The sequence below is a fragment of the Larimichthys crocea genome, chromosome IX (genome assembly GCF_000972845.2).
Source record: "Larimichthys crocea isolate SSNF chromosome IX, L_crocea_2.0, whole genome shotgun sequence".
Taxonomy (NCBI): Eukaryota; Metazoa; Chordata; class Actinopteri; family Sciaenidae; genus Larimichthys; species Larimichthys crocea.
Window position 1 is genome coordinate 6,982,908 of NC_040019.1, and position 19,454 is coordinate 7,002,361.

The window sequence follows — 19,454 nt, forward strand, 5'->3', positions numbered from 1 at the left end:
CGAGGTCTCATCACTTTATTGTGATCGGAATGACATACAGTACCATTCAGGAGGTTTCAGTGTTGATTTGCAATGCAAAGCCTCATTTTATTTGTGCAGAGGAAGTCAAATGGTTGTTTGGCATTAGCAAGGGAACTTAAATGTAAAACATTTCTGTCAATTACAATGCACAATTAATAGTTTTCCTATATATCTTGACATATATTTACAACCAGAAGACATCTTTCAATGATCTAGAAAAATACAGCTCTAAATGTGCTTAAGAAACAATTAGCAAACTATTTTTTTAAGCAACACAATCATCTGCTAAATCACAGGTACAGAAAAACAGTTACAACAAAATACAGAAATTCATTGTGTCAGTTCGGCCTTTGTGGCCCTGAATATTATCTTAATTAAAATGACACAGGAAGACCTGAAGAATTAACTAACTTTTAAATCAGAATTATTTAATAAAGACGAAAGCCAAAATTACTCTTGATATACTTAAAAAATGAAAAATATACATCTGTTCAAGACACTCGTATAGGCAGGTAGACTTAAAGAGTGTGTGTCTACCCTGCAGTGCAACATGTTTCACAGTGATTACAAATTTCAGCACAGTACAATTGTTGATCCACATTTGATTTGTGCTACTGTTGCTGCTGGTGAATGATGAACTTTGGCTGCTGTTACGGTAATTAAAAGGATAATCCCGGTTTGTTCTTAGTTAACTAAAGAGAATAAACATGGGCGGTCAAACAGTCACAGAGTGGGCTTTAAACAAACCCTGCAGGTTAGAATCTTATTTTAAAGAGAAATGCTGTGACAACTTTCTGGGTCAACATTACAATAACATATTTGATTAGTAGATGTGTGTGCACAGTTTTCCTGTGCAATGAGAGGTTCTTTACTTGCAGGTAAAGAATCTTGTTATACTTGTTTACAAACTGTCAGCACATTCAGTTTGTTTGACTTCTGACTTGTGGCCAAGTTCCCAGATCTCAGCAGTTACTTTCAGGAGTACAAGATAGAGATGATGGCCAAAAGTGGAATGGTGCTTTAGTTTTTAAAAAAAGGTCAGAGCACCCTAGATACCTGAAAGTTGGAATTTGACAAAAACGTGTGGTAGACATGTGGCTTTACACTGTACTTGACTGATAGTATTTTAGTGCTTTTGATTCTCATCTCAGAGTTCCCCTCTTAGCCGGGTGTGCAGGTCTTCCTGGTTGATCTTGCCGACCTGTTGGTGCCAGCGGTGGTGTGCCAGCAGGGCCACATTCCTGCCAGCGATAGCACTCATCTCCATGGCACTAGCCGCCCACTCCACAGTGTTGAGGTAGTACAACCGGTCATGCAGGATGAACGGAGGGGTCTTACGGTGCGGCCGGCGGTAGGAAGGATAAGCCAGCCACTGAGTCTCAGACACTGAATCCCAGGAGAGGAACATGTCCTGCAGCTGCTCCTGGGACAGCGGCTGTGGGGAGAACACCTTCCAGACTTTGGGATGGCTGGCAGGAGGTCGCTTGTAACCCTTGGGGATCTGTACAGGGTCAAGAGAGCTCAGGCTGTTGATGGAGCAGCCCTTTGAGTCTGTGGTGAGGATTTCGGACACGGTGAACTCGGAGGCTGGCTCTTTGGTCCCGAGGTAAGACATGTTCAGCGTGCCGTGGATTAGGGTGGAGAATATCTGTTGGTAACGTCCGGGGTAGTGAGAGGGAATTGGAGGTGAGAAACCTGAGAAGGTGATGTCAGACTTTCCCTCATGAAGCGGTGTTGCTATTACCACGATGTCATACAGAGAGTGCGCTGAACCTGACTCTCCAACGTAATTGACCTCATAGAAGCTGGTTGGGGACCCTGAAAAACAGACAAAGAGACAAAAGGAAAGGAAGATTAAATGTTTGACGTCTAAAGTGTGAACGTACACGAGGAATCCATCTGTGAGTGAAAATAACTTAAAATGAAGGAATGTGAATGGTACCTGTCTTAGATGGTCGAACCTTGACTGATATGGAGGTCACCCTGGCGGGTATAAGCTCACTTTTGCTGCTGTACAACAGCCCCGAGCACACTCTCTTATTGCCTCCATGGATTGCCCAGAGGCCTGGATCTGCTCCTGCTAATGAAACGGCTCCTGGAAGACGAGAAACACAGTAAAATACCTCTAATTTACAGCTTTTTTGCATCTTATTAGATATACGATGAATAAATCCAATCTCTTACATTATAAAACATACCCACAAAGCCGTTGATGCGGACACTTTGGCCATAGTTGACACGCATGATGGGCGCAACAATGTCGTTGAGGAAGACCTGCGAAAATCCGTCGCCCATCATGGTTTCCTCCAGGGTCTGATTCAGCAGGGTAAGAAAATTATCACCGCCCATGGCATGCAGGAGCTTCTCCACGGTGGAGAATGAGTAACCGTACTGCTGATACTGGTAGATCCTGTGAATAAAAATGATTTACATGCTCATTAATACACCCAACAGAGCAGATCTTTAGGAGTCATGACAACTGCTTTTCTTTCTTACCTCATGAATTTGTCCAAAATACTCTCCACCCACATGTGCATTCGTATAAAGTTGAACCCGTAACGCCAAAGGATGCGGATGAAGTTTACTATAAACCAGTCGCTCTCTTCAAATGTGAGCTCATTTCCATCAAAGATCGCCATTTTAGAGGGGACATCGTTCCTCACAGGGATACCTGGAAAAAAAACAGGAACGTGGATTCACTTATACTGGACACAAATATTCATGTATTTGTTGCGAATGTTGATTTTACCTAATCTTTCAATGAAGTGCTTCATGTGTAGGTTCAGCGGATGGATCACCGCCCCTCCCGTCTCATACTCGTAATCTCCGATCTTCACCGTCGCTAGTCGCCCGCCAACAGTGCCGGGTTCAAACACATCAATCTTCACCCCGGCTCCAAATTCCTGCCTTAGGTAATACGCTGCAGCTGTGCCACCAATGCCTGCTCCGACCACAGCTTTAAAAGGAGCAATGACAACAGAGTAAGGCAACCTTGCAGTTGTTGTCTTGAGGGTATTACAAGGGGAAACAAAGCCCACTGAAAGGTTTATTAATCCTCTTTTCCTGCCAGGTATGGAAGAGACAAGGGGAGGAACACCTATATCTATGAAATAAAGCTAATGTGGAAGTGCCAAAAACGTCCTCGAAGTCAGCCTCCATAAGTCCCCATGTTAAAATGTCCAACTTCACAGCAGAAATAAACATGTTTACAGCCTGGTACACAAAACAGTTTTAGTCTCTACAGCTAATTTCTCTGTTTTATATAAGTCATCTGTTTAAATTATCTTAAAGGTCCAGTGTGTAAAATTTAGGATTAACTATTGGCAGGCATGCAATACAATATTCATGAGTATGTTTTCATTAACGTATACTCACCTGAAAATAAGAATCACTGTGTCATTTGTTGCCTTAAAATGAGCCTACATGCTTTGAAGAAGAGGGTGAATACTCATCTGGTTCCAATTTTAGGTACAACTAAATCCTACACACTGGACCTTTAAGGCTTTCAAAGTTAGACATAATTAAGGGTGCATCTGTTTTCACTGACAGGTGGGTGTCATCATCACAAGTGGCTTGTCTGAGCACCCAGGCTTAATTCAGCCCACGTCAGCGCCACCCACGCTACATGTCTTTGCCTATTTTTGGGTTAGGCGGGAACACACTCCTCAAAGTCTCAGAGGACACGGAGACCATGTTTATACTGTTTTATGGTGAGGATAGGCACCATCTTTGGGTCCTGTACCCAGTTCATGCACTCCCCTGAGGTGTAAGCATCAGAACAAAATAAAAAAGGACTCTCTGGGACTGTCTTACCTATATTTTTAGGCTGATTCTGCAGCTCTGGTGCTGAGGCGAGACTTCTTCTCCCAGTTTGCCAAAGCCCCAGGAACAGCAGCGCTCTCAGTGACAGGGTCCGTGCATTCATTTTGGGCTTCTTCTAGCACTCTGCACCTCGGAGCATCTGTCCTGCAGGAATAAACATAATAAACATAATAAACATGAGGCTGGTATCAGTTCAAGTCTCTATCAGTGTTGGTCAAAGGTCACACTCACGAGAACAACAGAGGAAGTAGTAACATGACTTATTATACAAACTCTATCATGTCTGGAAAGATATTTAGAGGTTTATAAAGAGAAAGCATGCAGAGGTGGACTCACTGTTTCAGAAGTCACTGCAGGAGGACTGCTGCTGGTCCAGAGGCAGCTTCACACAGTTCACCTCGCAGACTTAAAAAAAACAACTTTAAATCGACTCAAAACTTTCACCCGGTTTACTCAAACACGAAACGAAACCGTCAACAAAAGCTGCGACGACATTAAAGCTGAACAAAACTAACTAAACTTGTTTGACAGTTGTATCACGTCCGAGCACCGTGAACGTCTCCTGATATCGAGACTCACTTCCGGGCACGCTTACATCCGAGTTTCAAAATAAAAGTGACCTAAGTACACATTTACTAATTTAGCAATTAGAAAATGACATTTATCCTTAATGTGAATTTTTGAGACTTGTGTTTAATTTGGACTGTAATGAATGTGCTTTTTGTAAAACAGAAGTAGTAACACTTGAACATTTAATGTTCTCTTGCAATCTATCTGATTTGTTTGATAATATAGATGTGCCACCCCTGACTTACAATGTAATGTGAGATTTGGTTTCATAATGCACAGAAAACTAGAATATAACATAAATAATTTGGTTATACTCGTCAAATACTTTCTACACAAAAAATACCCCACGTTTCAACATTTTTCTAAAAGAATGGCACCTTTACTTTGATTCTTTAAAACTTATGAAATCAAAGAAAGCCCTATTGCTCTATGACAGTTTATCAACTTTTACTTTTGATTGATGCCCCTATAAGATTTTTTTTCTTTCTTTCTTTCCATTGCTCCATTGTTGTTTTGTTTATACCCTGTTCTTCTTGAATGTAAGAAATGCTGCGCTTAGTTCAACTGAGCAACAACTTTTGTAATTTTATTTGAATATGCTTATTTGTATTGTATTTTACAAAAAAAAAGCAATTACAGTGATTTACTAATTGCGTGTAAACCTGCATATAATAAATTATATTTTGTGTGCAGCCAAATGAATCCATATTATTTTTTATTTTACAGTACCCGGACATTATAATGTCTATATACAGTATAACATTTATTTAATTAGGTCATATGAGTCCAGCGATTACAATGCAATAGTCATAACAAAAAATATTCTTGTTCTTGTTGCATCAAATTGATTGAGATGCCTTGCCAAACTGAATAATTATATTATACATATGAAACCCATTTTTATTTGGAGTCGAGTTGCTTCACATGAGGTTTAAAGGTCCAGTGTGTCAGATTTATGGGGCTCTATTTACAGAATATTTCTAAATATGTTTTCATAATCACCTGAAAATAAGAATTATTATGTTTTTGTTACCCTATGGGGGTCCTGCAGGTCCTTTTCCACAGAGTCTGCCATGTTTCTACAGTAGCCCAGAGCAGACAAACAAAACACTGGTACTACATCAGGACTTTCATGTTTTTTGGGGCATTTAGAGACGCCGGAGTTTCTCATTCACTTTTGGGACAGTAGGGCAAGTAGAAGGGGGTCGCAATCCACAACTACCATATTACTATTATGTAATAGACAAATGTATAATGTATACATAGACTAAGATTAAGAAGAGCCATTGCACTCATCTGCATTAATAAATTGTTTTTACAAATTTATTTTACATGACAGATCATATCATAATTAACCTATTATTAAAAAACAAACAAACATACAGTATAATGTCAATTTGACTTTTAAATATTTATTTTATTTTGAAAGGTCAACTGATCTGTGCCGTTAGCAAGGAAGGAGCGCGTGAGCTTTGAACGAACTGAGCGGAAGTTACCGTTTCCCGAATAAATATAAATATATTTATAGAAATATTAAAAGTAGCTAATTTCTGATAATTATTAAAACATAATACGACAGTTTATTATAATTTAGAAAGTTTTTAATATATAATAAATAAAGCGGAAGAGATTTATTTTTTTTAAGTAAACCGGAAGTAGTGCAATGGTCTCGTCGTCTTGAACCATGCTTGAATGGAGGTGACCTTAGTTATTATCAATTTGTAAAGTGAAGCAACTTAGCGACAGCTTTAGTCGGTACATCGTGTCGGTCCGGTCCGGTTTAGATGTTAAACCCGTCTTGAATATCCGTGAAGACTTTGAACAGAGATGGCTGAAGCTCATCAGGCGCGCATGCAGAATGAGGTGGAAGAAATGGTCCAAAGCCTGGAGAGAGACCACATCCGTAAGATGCAGGTAGGTGTTTTTAATCTGTGCATGTTTGATCTCTGCAGTATCTTTTATCCCTCACATGTCTTACACCTGTATGTATGTGTGTGTGTGTGTGTGTGTGTGTGTGTGTGTGTGTGTTTGCTGCAGGGTCGCATGTTCAGGTGCAGTGCAGACTGCTGTGATCGTCCCTCTGACTCCATGTCTCAGGTGCATCAGTGTATCGACAGGTGTCACACTCCTCTGGCCAAAGCTCAGGCACTGGTCACTTCAGAGCTGGAGAAGTTTCAGGTGAGCACTGTGCACATGTAACAGGTGTTTCAGCATCCTTCCTTATATAGCGCCTTTCTAGTCTTCTGATCACTCAAAGCGCTTTACACTACATATCTCATTCACCCCATTCACACACTGATGGCATTGGCTACCATGCAAGGTGCCAACAGTTTGCATTAACACATGGGACAGCCTTCGGGAGAAAATTTGGGGTTCAGTATCTTGCAGACCGGAGGAGCCGGGGATCGAACGACCGATCATCTGATTAGTGGATGACCCGCTCTGCCTCTGAGCCGCCCAATAACAAGGCTATAGTTCAGTGCTGCATTAGAGTAATCACCTTGATCAAACCTGCTACAAACTATGGTCTGTTTAACCCAGAGGTAAAAATGCTTCAATGAACAACAATAAACATCTGGACCAAGAGGCAAACCACTGAATATACAGATAACACTTACTGAGGAGACCACAGATATTGTACATAGAAAGATACAGTCTTAATCTGGAAACACTTTACATTTCTCTGAACCTGATCCATTACTCTCTGATGAATGAATACGAACAGGGACATAAAACTTTGTCATATACATCTTAACACAAATGCATCCTAACAATATTAAAGAATATTTTAATGTTAACATTTTTTTAAATTGTTATTTCTTTAGGGAAGCAGTCTTCTGAGTACCTTTGTGTTATCATATCGGTGCAAAATCTATTTTCATCTCAGCTCAAAGCTTTTAACTCTAACTCTAGCTGTAGCTCTAACTATATTTTCTGCCATATCATTAATCTGTATCAGTAAACAAGTGATGCGACAGAAGTAGGATTTTCCTAAAGTGAAATAATTCAGTTATCATCTCTCATTTCAACCCAAGCTTCAGTGTCGATGTGGAGAAACAACCTTTGTGTTTGCAGCCAGGAAATCAAAGCAATAAACCGTATGACAAGTTAGATCCGACAGCAAGAGCAAAGCAACACTCAGCCAGAGTCTAAAGTTTAAGTGTTTTTGGCCATTGTCAGTCAACAGTCAGTGAATAAGCGAAGTGTGGCTCTGTTTTTTTTGTCGTGTGATATAATATTTCAGTCTTCTCTGCAAAGTAATTTAGCATCTTTTTCTTTTGCTTTACTTGCTTTTTATTTTGAAATATAACATCAGTGCTAAAAACCTTGTTGCAAACACAAAAGAAAGGTCAATCAATATATGGAGACAGTAGAGGTCTGAGTGAAAGCACAAAAGCATAAGTAAGTCCGACATAAACAATATCATCACCCCATTCTTTCACTTTCACATTTATAAAAAGAAACGAGCCCCGCCTGAAGGAAACTGCACACTTATTTCAAGAAATCTACTTCTGTACTCTCTCACATGCTACGTGAAATTCTTTGAAATGCAACAACTCTTCACAACTCTGTGACCCACATCCTCAGAAGACTTTGCCATCCAGTCATTATTGTTATTTTTCACCTACAAATCTCTCCATCAGCCTACTGGCCTACTTTCCTCTGTGAGTCTTTATTCATGTTCTCTTTCCCCCGTCAGGACCGCCTCACCAGATGCACGATGCACTGCAACGATAAGGCGAAGGATATGTTCGACTCCGGCGCCAAGGAGCCAGCCGTCCGATCACTGGTGGAGCGCTGCGTGGGCAGCTGTGTGGACGATCATGTCAACCTGATCCCCAGCATGACCCGAAGACTCAAAGACAATTTGGACTCTATACAGCAGTGAGGCTGCGGCTGTAATCGTTCATCCTGGGGACAGCCTGAGATTATTTACACTCATGCATACAGCAGCACAGGGTTAGTCAACTCAGCCAGTTAACAACTGAAGAATAGAGGAGCTGGAGCACCATGAAAGGAAGAGAATGAAGTTTGGATCATGTGTTTTGACAAGGCTGTGAATATCAATATTGGTGCTGCTCACTGTGAGATTTGTTATTGTACTACATGTAATATACAAACAGTAACCTCCATGGAGACCAGGAGCTGAGAGTTTGTTTTGCTTGTTACATTCTGGTTCATCTGTGAAGAGAAAGAAATCCAGCGTCTGGTGTCACATCATCATGTGTGAACAAGACAGCAGCTCAATTATGCTTTGAAGAGACACAGAGTATGCATTTAAAACTAACTCGGTACACATCCAAGTGTCTGATTTTAGAATATAGAGTACACCATGATTTACATGTGCATCTATTCCTGCATAAGGTTTCTTGTTTTCTTGAGTCCTCATCCTTCATTCTTTCGTCATTTTACTGTGAGTTAGTCTGTGATTGGCTGACCTCCTGGTGAGATATGTTTATGTATCTGGATTAAAAAGTACCGTCGATTTACCTCATTTTGGACTGCATTACTTCCGTAACGTGTAAGCTCTGATAGCAAATATTAAGGCAAAGCAATGACAAATACCAGTGATGCTTTTGTTACATATTTTAATGAGAATATTTTCAAATATATACAAATAATGGTACAAGAAAGGCAACACTGTAAAGGTGGCTGTAACTGCAGAAGAACACCAAACACACATACAAGACGCAGCAAACACACTGAAGACCTGATGTAAATCCCACAACTCCTTTCATTGGTCCAAATCGAAAGTATCATCAATGAAACCAATCCGGTGAATTGAAAATGAATTCCAGCTTTTGGAGGAGAATTAGATAAACCACAAGGAGTTCATAAAGACATAGTAACGTAGAACATCAAGCAGATGGAACAAGGTCGATATAGTGCGATGATATCGATAATATTGAGGGAACCATGGCATCGTTTTCGGATGACGGGTAAACAGAACAGTCAAGCTGGGATGGTTGATAATCTGACAGAACTCACAGAAACAATTCTTGTTTGCTTGTGAGTATTTACATCATATACATGTTGAGAAACAAGAGCCTTGATAAAAGCATCCTCTCCAAGATGATTTTAATTATATTCCTCTGCAGAGGAGAGAACTGCTCCATCTACACGTTCATCTGCCACTAACAGAATATACTTTTTACATAATTTAGTTCAGTGTATGAAAACCCCTTTTTCCGTCTTAATGTTTGTCAGCTAAGATCTGCTCATTTTCATCAAACCCTTTACATTCCTTGATGAAGATCAGCTGTTTTGACCTGAATCTGGACCTCTTTGCAGAGATTATAATGTGTGGGCAATACGTGTACGCAACAAGCAGTTATGACAGGATTAGTCATCAACGATGATAATGAGCTGTGATGCATGATCACTGACGTTAACAGAATACAATTGCTGTACAGCTCTGTCAGTATGTTACTATAAGTGTGTCCCTATGAATGTCACTGTGGAGGGAATCAGGCTTCAGCACAGAGGAAAGGGAGATAAAGAGGGTGAGCAGCAAAGTACACGATCAATATTTATCACCAGTAACTTTTTGTCTACAGAAGCAGAAACACGTGAACAACTGTGCAGCTGTAGTAAAGACCTATGCTGGGAAAAGAGATGTGTGATAGCACCACAGCCCACGTGAATGGGCAGTTTTATTGGCTGTCGAGGATCGTTTACACATTTTCTTTCACAAAAATAAATCCATACAAATACAAGTGAAATAAAAAATAAATAAATGCAGAACAAAAAAAGAAACATGTTCATCTTTGAACTTCTTCAGATGCAGCCGTACAGACGAGTCGCGCTGACTAGGGTGAGTTAGCAGTACGCGTCCGCCGCTGATGATCTCAAAACATCATGAGGTAACAATAGATTTCCAAAACTGCCAAACAAATAGCGATCGAATTAATAGTACAAAAGGTGTGTACAACAGTATAACTTCAAAAAGGTGTGAGGGTGGGAGCAGTTTAAATAGTCTGTCAAACGGGGACAAACTGTGACTCCAAAGAGGAGCTGTGTCTCAGTTTAACACCCGCAAACAGACATTTGACAGTGTAGCTGGTAAACGCTGTGTAGAGTCTCAGAAAGCTGCAGTGTCAACATTTCTGTGACTGTCAATGATTGAACATCCAACTGTAAACTGTAAATCAGGCTAATGCACAAAGACTCAGCATGCTTGGGGTTTTACTAGTTTATCACTTGAAGCAGTATTTTTGTTCATATCATTGGATTTTGCAACAATTGTTATATATTAAATTGTTATATAATATTTTAAGTCCACAGTTGATACAGAATAATCTGAGAGTTAACAGAAGCTGCTCTGGTGTAAAACAGCATGGAGACATGTCCGGTTTAAGACTGAGTGAGACGGACCCACCTAGGGTAAAAAAATCCAGCTTTTAATCACTATCAGCTGATTATCAAACAGCAGCTGGTGGTAGAGTAGCTGTGTGTGTGTGTGTCAGGCTTTAATTGAGCTTTTAAGTGTTGGCAGAGATTTTACAGTGCCGTTTCCAACGCGTCACGTGAAATGTGTGTTTAATAGTCTAGATTGTGAGTGTGTGTGTGCGGAGACGTCCATTCAAGCCGGCGCAAACAACAGGTGTTGTTTTGTATGCCGATTTGAAATGGGGTGGAAAATATGTCCACCTGGCTTTGCACTGGTCAGGTTATCAAGTGCAGCCATCCCACCTCTGACCACATCCCACATTCAGTTTACATGTGTTCAGAACAAGCAACAGACTTTTTATATAAAGGTCCTCTTTCACCCTCTGGTGCTGTTCCCATATTCCAGGATGATGACAATGCCCCCATACACACCAATAAACCAATTCTTCAGTGGTTTCATTGACGCAAGTGTAAAGTCAAACCCGTCCATGATCTTCTCCACATCTAAAAAAAACGTGTAGCAGTTGTTTAAAGTTCTGAAGTGCTGAGTTCAAAGCAGATTTCCAGCGAACTTGGAGGTCTTCCATCTTAAAGAAATGGTCCAACGTCACAGTGAGGACAGTTCCTGACAGAGGTCCACAGTTTGAAACTGCTCTGAAGGCAAAGGGCGGCCTGGTCCTGGCCAATGTGATGTATATGTCACTAACTCAGAATGTGCTAAAACACTGAATACATACATACAAAACATTTTCCCCCAAACACCTCACCGAGTTACACAGCATGCAGATGATATGTCCATTGATGTGAAGTGATGTTAAATGTGCTGGTGGATTGTACATACAAGCTCGTGTCAGTGTCTCAGCATTACCAGAGGAATAGTAGCATTTAACGGCTGCTGGACCGGCCATCAAGACACGCTGTGAGTAGTGCTTTCTTGTTCTGAAGACTCTGGACGCTGGTCCGAATGAGGCGATGTATACAGGAAGTTACAGCACACGTAGAGGGGGAATGATAACAACCGGCTGTCCAGGTTCATCACCACGTACTCCTGAGTCAATGAAGGGAAATGTGGAATATTAAGCAAGACAAGAACAACATCTTATACTAGGTAGTGACAATTCAGCTATCTACATTTTCAGGTTACCAGGGCTCACTGACCTGGTCTTTCTCAAGGGTGAGGAGCTGGTAACCTGTTGAGCGACTGCAGACCAGTTTTCCACGGCTATCGAAGGAGGCAAGACGCAACCTGAATGAATAAAAATCATGAAAGCATTACTGTGAATGTAAAACAACTTTAACAGATGCTATATCACTAACTGTTGTCTGGGGTTTTTTTCCAGATTGTATCTGGAAGTTTTATTGTTTACTTCACAAAACTGTGATCTTAATTCATTTATTTCCACTTTCCATGACACAGACGCAGCTGTATTACGTAAACGTTCAAAGGCTGACCGCACTACAGACCTGTATGCCAGATGTCTTCGAGGTTGCAGACTCACAGCGCCCCCACATGGCTGACTCAGAGTATTTCTTTTGAAGACTATGAAACGGTTCGTGTAGGTCACCAACAGGTCAAAACCAAAGTTAAAGCCTGTCCATCGCCAGCAGTACTGAAGAGAGGAAACTTTTATTTAGAAATTACACTAAATATATTGAACAGAAACGAGTGTTACAGCAGAGTGTGACTCACGTCTCCATCTTTAGTCAGCTTCCTGCCGCATCTCATACTGCTCAGCTCAAACTCCTCTTTGTTAGCTTCATGGGGGCTAAAGACAGACGAGTGTCTTTGTTAATTTCTATGCGTATACAGTTCATGTGGTAATTTACATTACGACTGTTAAGTCGCAGGTTCTCACCCATTATCATTGTCAAATTCGGTCCGGAGCATAGCGAACCACTGGTTTTTGTACACCGACGTTAACCAATCTGCAATAAGTTTGAACATAAAAATATTAACAGTGCATAAACACATGGAGAAGACCATTCCTCATTCCTAGAGACGTAAATGTTCAATCTTAGCAGGTCTGTCTAATTCTTTACAACACTTACAATGAAATGAGACAACTGAAGCAACTCAATTAAGTACAAACGTGCATACGTGGAAACAGAATAATTGCCGACATAACTGAGTTTATTTTTCCAAGAGTAATCAGCCAACTAACGTGAAAGTCCAGGAAAACTCAATTTAAACTACATTATTTGCTTCGTGGCTTTTGTCACGAGAAAATTAAATGAAAGATTTCTTTTTTCCAGAGCAGAGAAGAAGCAAAGTCGTGATCAAACTACGTCAGAGGGAAGCACATCTTACCAGGGGGCAAAATATTGTCTCTCTCCAGGATGCGTGCGGATGCCAGATCGTTGATGATGTACTGAAGACGAACGTATTTGAACACTGAACGAAAAGGTGCTCCGTCCTCTGTGTTCAAGAAGGGCTCTTTCTCACACAGGTCTGTATTGGCAATAGTGTCAAACGTCATTAAACAGCTACCGACAAAAGAAATGAGACTGCCTATGAGGATAAGTGTTTGATGAGATGTGGCCGTGATGTACCTGTTCTACGTTTACAAAGCCAGGCATCAGCATCAGCCAGAAGCTGCTTGATTGGGCCGTCCCACAACAGGTTGAGCTGCAGAAACATCCACTGCAGAGAGAGAACATTGCAAAGAGAGCTCTTAGAAAAAGGTCCAATGGTTTCATTGAGTATGAGTTTATATATGTACCTTTTTCAGAGCAGTGTATACATCCATCTCCACCTGCATGACGAACAGATCTGAGGACTGGATGAGCTGCTCCATCACCTCTACCCTGTAAATGGCGAGTATGGTCAGAGATGATATTTTAACACTGTGGTCAAACACAGCTTGATACCTTCATTATCAAATGACTCACCATGACACCTGAAGAAAAGGACATAAGCTCAAAGACGATGTAAAAGCTAAAAGTGTTGAGCGCACGTACCCGAGTTCCTTCATCAGGTCGACATTTTGGTGAGTCATCAGGTTGTTCAGAAGCCACTCGAGACACCTGCAGGAAGAGATTCACAAACACATACACAGTGTGATTTAAGTTCACGGATAAACACAGATTTATCCGTTAATTACCGTGATTTGAAATGATTAAAATGAATAAAAATCTGACTTTTTCATGACTGAATCCAGGCCATAGATACTGGCACAAGCATAGTATCCACAAACGGTCTTTGCACTGATGTTTTCCTTCATAGTCTCTCCACACTGCTGGATCAAGCCGTCCTGTAAACAGCAAACCACGAGACCTAATTATGTTTTGTGTCCTCGGACTGCATAGACAAGAATCAACATTTAACATTTGAGACAATAGCTGACTTTATTCAATGTACTGACCAGCTGTAGCATACAAGCAGCGGCAAGAATACTGACAACCCTGCTGGGTTTGATCAGGACATCATCCCGGTACAGGGATCCAAAGACGACTTGTAGAGCTACACACACAAAAAAAAGTTCTGTCAGTAAAACACAGAAACAAATAATCACAGTCGACCGCTGCTGTCCGGCGACTGAGCTCCTCCTCACCTTCAGTGTCGATGTTCTGGTCGGGGATCTCCAGGTTGATTTCCATCATGTTGGACTCTTTCCATGAGCCGCTGAACATGCTGGAGAAATACCCCGACTGCAAAATGTTAGAAGGAACGAGAGAAGAGAGGGAGATCATTAAATGACAGTCGTTATCTAAGTGACTGACTGCCTTTGTGGTATTTTTGTACTTGTGCTTTACCTGACACAGGTACACTTTGTGAAGGTTCCACTCCTGTCCCAGAGCACAGATGCGAATGTCACTGTTTTCCCCATTCAGGAACAAAGTCTGATAAATGTATCGTGATGTGCTTTTCAGTTTCTTCCTACTCAAGTTTGGAAATCAAACAAACAACAGAAGAGAGACAAAAACAAACGTAAGACAAAATATATTTAAACATATTTCACATTGAACTGATTAATATCATTTTACTGGACTTGCCTGCGAGGTGTATCTAGTATGGCATCATCCTCGTCCTGTTCACTGTCACAGTCACACTGGGCATTTCGTTTCCTCTTCTTACACTCGCATCCATGCTTGCGGCTGAGACTTGTGCCCTCTGCGGCTTCCTCTGGTCCCTGAGAGGGGGACTGAAACCTGCTGCCCAGACTTCCCATTTCTACACTTTGAAAGAGACAAAACAAACAAAACAATCGTCATAAATAGTTCAGCTGGACTGTATTGCAACCGGGCCTGCATGGATGTATCTTAATATCAGAGTTATGATAGATGACACTGTTAGGGTTTTGTGATAAAGCTTGTGATGGACTGTTTTGTTACTTTTCTTTAGGGCATCCAACTGATAATGAATGTCATTCCGGATTAAGCTGGTGATTTATTTTTTCGATTGACTGATCCACCGGTCCAACTGTGATACAAGTACCACTTGAGTGGTACGCAGAGGAAAAAAGAATGGTTCAAAAACCATTGTGACACTATACTCTAATACTCCAAAATGGGACTATAAGGAAGAGAAGTGTGGATCAGGAGTACACCTTTTACACCCAAGTAGCTCTGGTTCTTAAACTATTTAGGATTCAACAACAGTCAATAATAAAAATTCTTACTATTAGAATTAAACCTCAGTCTGTAGCTCAGCCTACTGACATTAAAACTCTTTTGTTCCTGTTGCCATCGGCCTCCATAATAACTCTATATGAGTTGCACATACAGATGTAACGTGGCATGTATTTATGTTTTTTGTTGTTTCTGCCGGCTGCACCTTAAATCGCCTCTCGAGGATAATAAAGGTGGTGAGAGGTGTAAAAAGCTTGAGAGTAAACACTGCTTTAGTCTATAAAAATGTCAGAAAATAATGAAATATCACAGTTTCTCACATCTTCAGATCACTTTGATTTGTCCAACCAAATATATATTTTAGACAGAAAAAAATGGAGCAAAGTCACATAAAAACATAAACACATCACACACAGCATGAAGGTACAAATCCAGTCAAATGTTCAAGAATAATTAAAGAAAATAAAAGAATAGGCACATGAGTAAAAGTGGTGTGAAATGCCACAACAAAACAAAAATCTGTCTGAAGTCTGAATGTCAGGTCCTGCTTCATCCGGCATACACAGACCAGATGTGCAGTCTGTCCAACGAAAACACTCACCTGGAGTCTAGCACGGGGCGGGCAGAGGTGTCAGGTTGATGTGGACGGTAAACACCGGCTGATTATCTCCGGACAGACACAGACAGACAGTTTTCGGACAGACAGACAGACAGTCTTTCTCCGGACAGACAGACAGTCGTTGATGAGCTAGTTGAAGAGGAGCTAACCGCACAGCTAGCCCCAGCTGCCGAAAACAAAGTCTGGCAGCGACAGCAGCGTCACTTCTGACTCCACACGAACCTCCACACCACAGAAACCCTCTTCGGCTCCAGTTACATCTTTCTAAGCTGAAGCATGTGTCTCTCGGACGCGGAGGAAGGAGCTGACGTGAAACACTGAAGAGCTGGCTGCTTTTTGTTGTTCTTCTTCGCTTGGTGGTTGCTCCGTAGCGTTTCTACGTCACAGGTGGTGGCGCTGCTCAATGGCGCCACCCACCCGCAAGACAGGGGAATTACACCATCTGGAAAATCTATACCGGTTCACTTTGCTCTCAGGTGTACGCAGGGGTGCCACCAGGAATTTTGGGCCCCCATGACAAAAAAATCAAATTGGGCCCCCTCTGCGCAGCTGTTGTCACCACATCTCTAGGACCTAACTATCCCATCAAAAGTTTTACATAACTCTAATTAAAGGTTGCAACTGTTTTGCTTCTTGTAGTTCGATACTAGTACTAGCACAATATTTACTGCCGGTGATTTGTACATGCATGCAAGTCTGCATACAGTATGCAGTGCAGTTCACTATTCAATGCAAGATTAAAAGCCATTTACTGCCCAAAACACGTAAAAAGAAAGAGATAATTAATTTCATTATGAAATATATACACTCAATGATGATGGTTTAATAATTTTATATTGGTGTCTACCTATTTTTTGGGGCCCCTGTCAGTCGTGGGCCCTTGGAATTGTCCTACCTTTTCCCCCCTGGTTGTACGTACAGGTATAGACATAAGTACAGTTTAAAAGACAAGAAACATGACAAGTAGAACACAAAAACATTAAACATAAACACAAAAAATAACTATATATATATACGCTCCTATACAGTGGATTCTGTTGAGGAGTATAAGTACCTGGGGGTGTACTTGAATGATAAATTGGACTGGACCTGGAAACACAGAGGCTGTCTACAAAATGGGCCAAAGCCGACTCTTCTTCCTAAGGAGGCTGAGGTCCTTTAACATCTGCCGGACAATGCTGAGTCTGTTGTGGCCAGTCCGATCATCTTCGCTGTCACATGCTGGGGCAATGGGCTGAAGGTCGCAGACACCAACAGACTAAACAAACTGATCAGGAGAGCTGGTGATGTCGTGGGGGAGGAGCCATCTGACAACCATGGCAGAGAGGAGGATGCTGTCCAGGCTTCAATCCATATTGGACAATGTTTCATACCCTCTCTACGACACGCTGGCTCTGCAGAGGAGCTCCTCTCACTTAGACGCACCACAGAGCGACACAGGAAATCATTCCTGCCTACGGTCATTAAACTCTATAATGCCTCCCTCAGAGAGTCAGATACACCCCCTTCTGTAATCTGACAGAAACACTGTCAATCACTTTTTGCAGTTGTTTCACAATATTTAACTGTAAATTTGATCTTTTATATATATAGATCTTAATAGATGATTACTTGTTTAACATATGTTGTTTTTGTTTGTATACCTGGAGTATTGTAACAAAAATAATTTCCCTCTGGGATTATTAAAGTGTTTCTGATTCTGATTCTGATAAATATAGATATATATGGACATGTGTATCTGGGTAAAGGACTGATGATAGTGCAATGGTGCAGGTGGTGGAATAAATATGGTTTCTACAAACGGTTCTGTAGACAGATGACTGATCAGCCTGTATCCGTTTGAGTCCAAAGGGCACTGCCAAATCAACAATGTTTAGTCTCATATGTTATCTCTGATGTGTTCGCTAATGCAGACTTTAATTAACACTGCGCCAAAACATTTGATGATAATTTGTGTTAAAAAAAAGTGTTTATTTGGGCTATTAAAGGGTCATTATGTGTGTTTTTTGAGATTCATTTGAGAGGCTAAATATGTTATGTTGTTAAAAATACTAAAAGCAGGCAGGGTGGAGCAGCCTCCATGTCTTTTTGTGTGAGCACAAAATATAACAGCTCAATACAGCTCAATATCATGTTTTTAAAAAAGTGTCAACTTGCTGAAATGGCTGAATTTAGAAGCAACAAAAAATCAAGATCTGTTACTAATTACATGTGAGCCACTTTAAACTGTTATCTGTCTATTTTCCTTCTAGTACCATATTACAGTCTTTAACATTTACTAATGAAAACACTGGTGTGGCTGAGACATCATGCTTTAATTGCAATGTTAAAAAGCTTCATTTTGTACACCTGGGTTGCCTGCGTGTCAATACATCCAAGGCAACCAGCGCACAAAGGTCTTTGTTGTTTTGCCGGTTTGGACTACTTCAAAAGATTCCCCCAGAACATTCCCACTCAAATCTGAAAAACCCACATAGGAAGACCTCACTGAAGGGAGGCAAAGCTAACATCTGAGTTGTTTAGTCTACAACCATCTGCAATGGCTGAAACACACCAAGAGTTCCTCCAGACAACTGAGATTCAGCAAAAGTGGTCACCTTCCAAACCCTTAAAGCAATAATTAAATACTTTGCTCCTCCTGAAAAGGGGAATACTTAATTTTAGAGATGATGATGTTAATCAGCCTCTAAAAACACAAAATGACTTCAAAAACTCAGGCACTGCCCCTGTCTTCAATAATATGACCGCCCATGCCCTTGAATCCTGAGCTCTTTGCTCCAAAGCCTCTGGGTCAATAAACAAGAAGTTGGCAAACATATATGACTGCCCTCCAGTGGCACAAGTGCTATTCTGCTTATGTATGATCACACCAGCAGGAGGTTGTATGGTTAGGTTACTCTTTGTTGTGTTGTGTGCCTCTTGTGTGATTTTTGTGATCATGATAGATGATATTAAGTTTCCATGGTTAATATTTTTCAGAATTTAAATCTTAAATCTCTCATTTGTTCTTTCTGGCCTGAAACACAAACACTTATTCTATTAAAGGCCGTTTACTAATATGAGAGGAGTATAGACCTCTTAGTTGAATATATACAGTAAATATATTTTTTATGTTTATTGCCATTTTCTTATATATGTTATAACAGAACTTGCAGTTACAATACAGTTTGAGTCATAAAATATGCACACACTCAACTTGCACCATCTAGTATAGAATACAAATTTTAAAAAATATTATCTTACATTGTTCACAGTTTCCTGTCAGATAAAGTCTGTTTCCATCTTTAATTGACAAAATCTTTCTGGGTGTCCTAATTTTTTTGCATAAATAAATATTATACACTCTTTGTGTAGAGAACAATACAATGGAGGAAACATGAGGCACTTTTCATACATGGCTTTATTATTACCAATACATTAAATGGAAGGAAATGTGCACAAAAGTGACATGATTAATAATAAT

The 19,454-nt window shown here is 40.6% G+C and overlaps 3 protein-coding genes across 5 annotated transcripts; 1 reads left to right on the top strand and 2 right to left on the bottom strand.

The window, feature by feature from the left end:
* pcyox1 (prenylcysteine oxidase 1) lies at positions 1 to 4,440 on the bottom strand. Its single transcript, XM_010736422.3, has 7 exons — positions 4,180 to 4,440; positions 3,835 to 3,987; positions 2,771 to 2,977; positions 2,518 to 2,692; positions 2,220 to 2,431; positions 1,964 to 2,116; positions 1 to 1,839 (listed from the first exon to the last, which is right to left on the bottom strand). The coding sequence occupies exons 2-7, from the start codon at positions 3,944 to 3,946 to the stop codon at positions 1,169 to 1,171; spliced, it is 1,530 nt and encodes a 509-aa protein (XP_010734724.3). The 5' UTR covers positions 3,947 to 3,987; positions 4,180 to 4,440; the 3' UTR covers positions 1 to 1,168.
* Positions 4,441 to 6,045: 1,605 nt separating this feature from the next.
* On the top strand, positions 6,046 to 8,908 carry fam136a (family with sequence similarity 136 member A). The gene is made up of 3 exons (XM_010736413.3): positions 6,046 to 6,327; positions 6,451 to 6,591; positions 8,114 to 8,908. Exons 1-3 carry the CDS (start codon positions 6,241 to 6,243, stop codon positions 8,300 to 8,302), a joined length of 417 nt encoding a protein of 138 aa, XP_010734715.2. The 5' UTR covers positions 6,046 to 6,240; the 3' UTR covers positions 8,303 to 8,908.
* A 201-nt stretch (positions 8,909 to 9,109) lies between these two features.
* gmcl1 (germ cell-less, spermatogenesis associated) lies at positions 9,110 to 17,253 on the bottom strand. 3 transcript variants are annotated; one of them, XM_010736394.3, is made up of 15 exons: positions 15,974 to 16,414; positions 14,797 to 14,979; positions 14,557 to 14,680; positions 14,355 to 14,451; positions 14,166 to 14,263; positions 13,942 to 14,054; positions 13,762 to 13,827; positions 13,524 to 13,608; positions 13,354 to 13,444; positions 13,112 to 13,252; positions 12,660 to 12,729; positions 12,494 to 12,569; positions 12,268 to 12,413; positions 11,962 to 12,049; positions 9,110 to 11,851 (listed from the first exon to the last, which is right to left on the bottom strand). In XM_010736394.3, exons 2-15 carry the CDS (start codon positions 14,970 to 14,972, stop codon positions 11,711 to 11,713), a joined length of 1,512 nt encoding a protein of 503 aa, XP_010734696.2. In that variant the 5' UTR covers positions 14,973 to 14,979; positions 15,974 to 16,414; the 3' UTR covers positions 9,110 to 11,710. The 3 variants fall into 3 exon arrangements, with proteins under 3 accessions (XP_010734696.2, XP_010734704.2, XP_019127452.1); XM_010736402.3 differs by lacking the exon at positions 15,974 to 16,414 and adding an exon at positions 17,046 to 17,253 and having other exon boundaries at positions 11,711 to 11,851; XM_019271907.2 differs by having other exon boundaries at positions 11,711 to 11,851; positions 14,797 to 14,974; positions 15,974 to 16,416.
* Between the last annotated feature and the right edge of the window lie 2,201 nt (positions 17,254 to 19,454).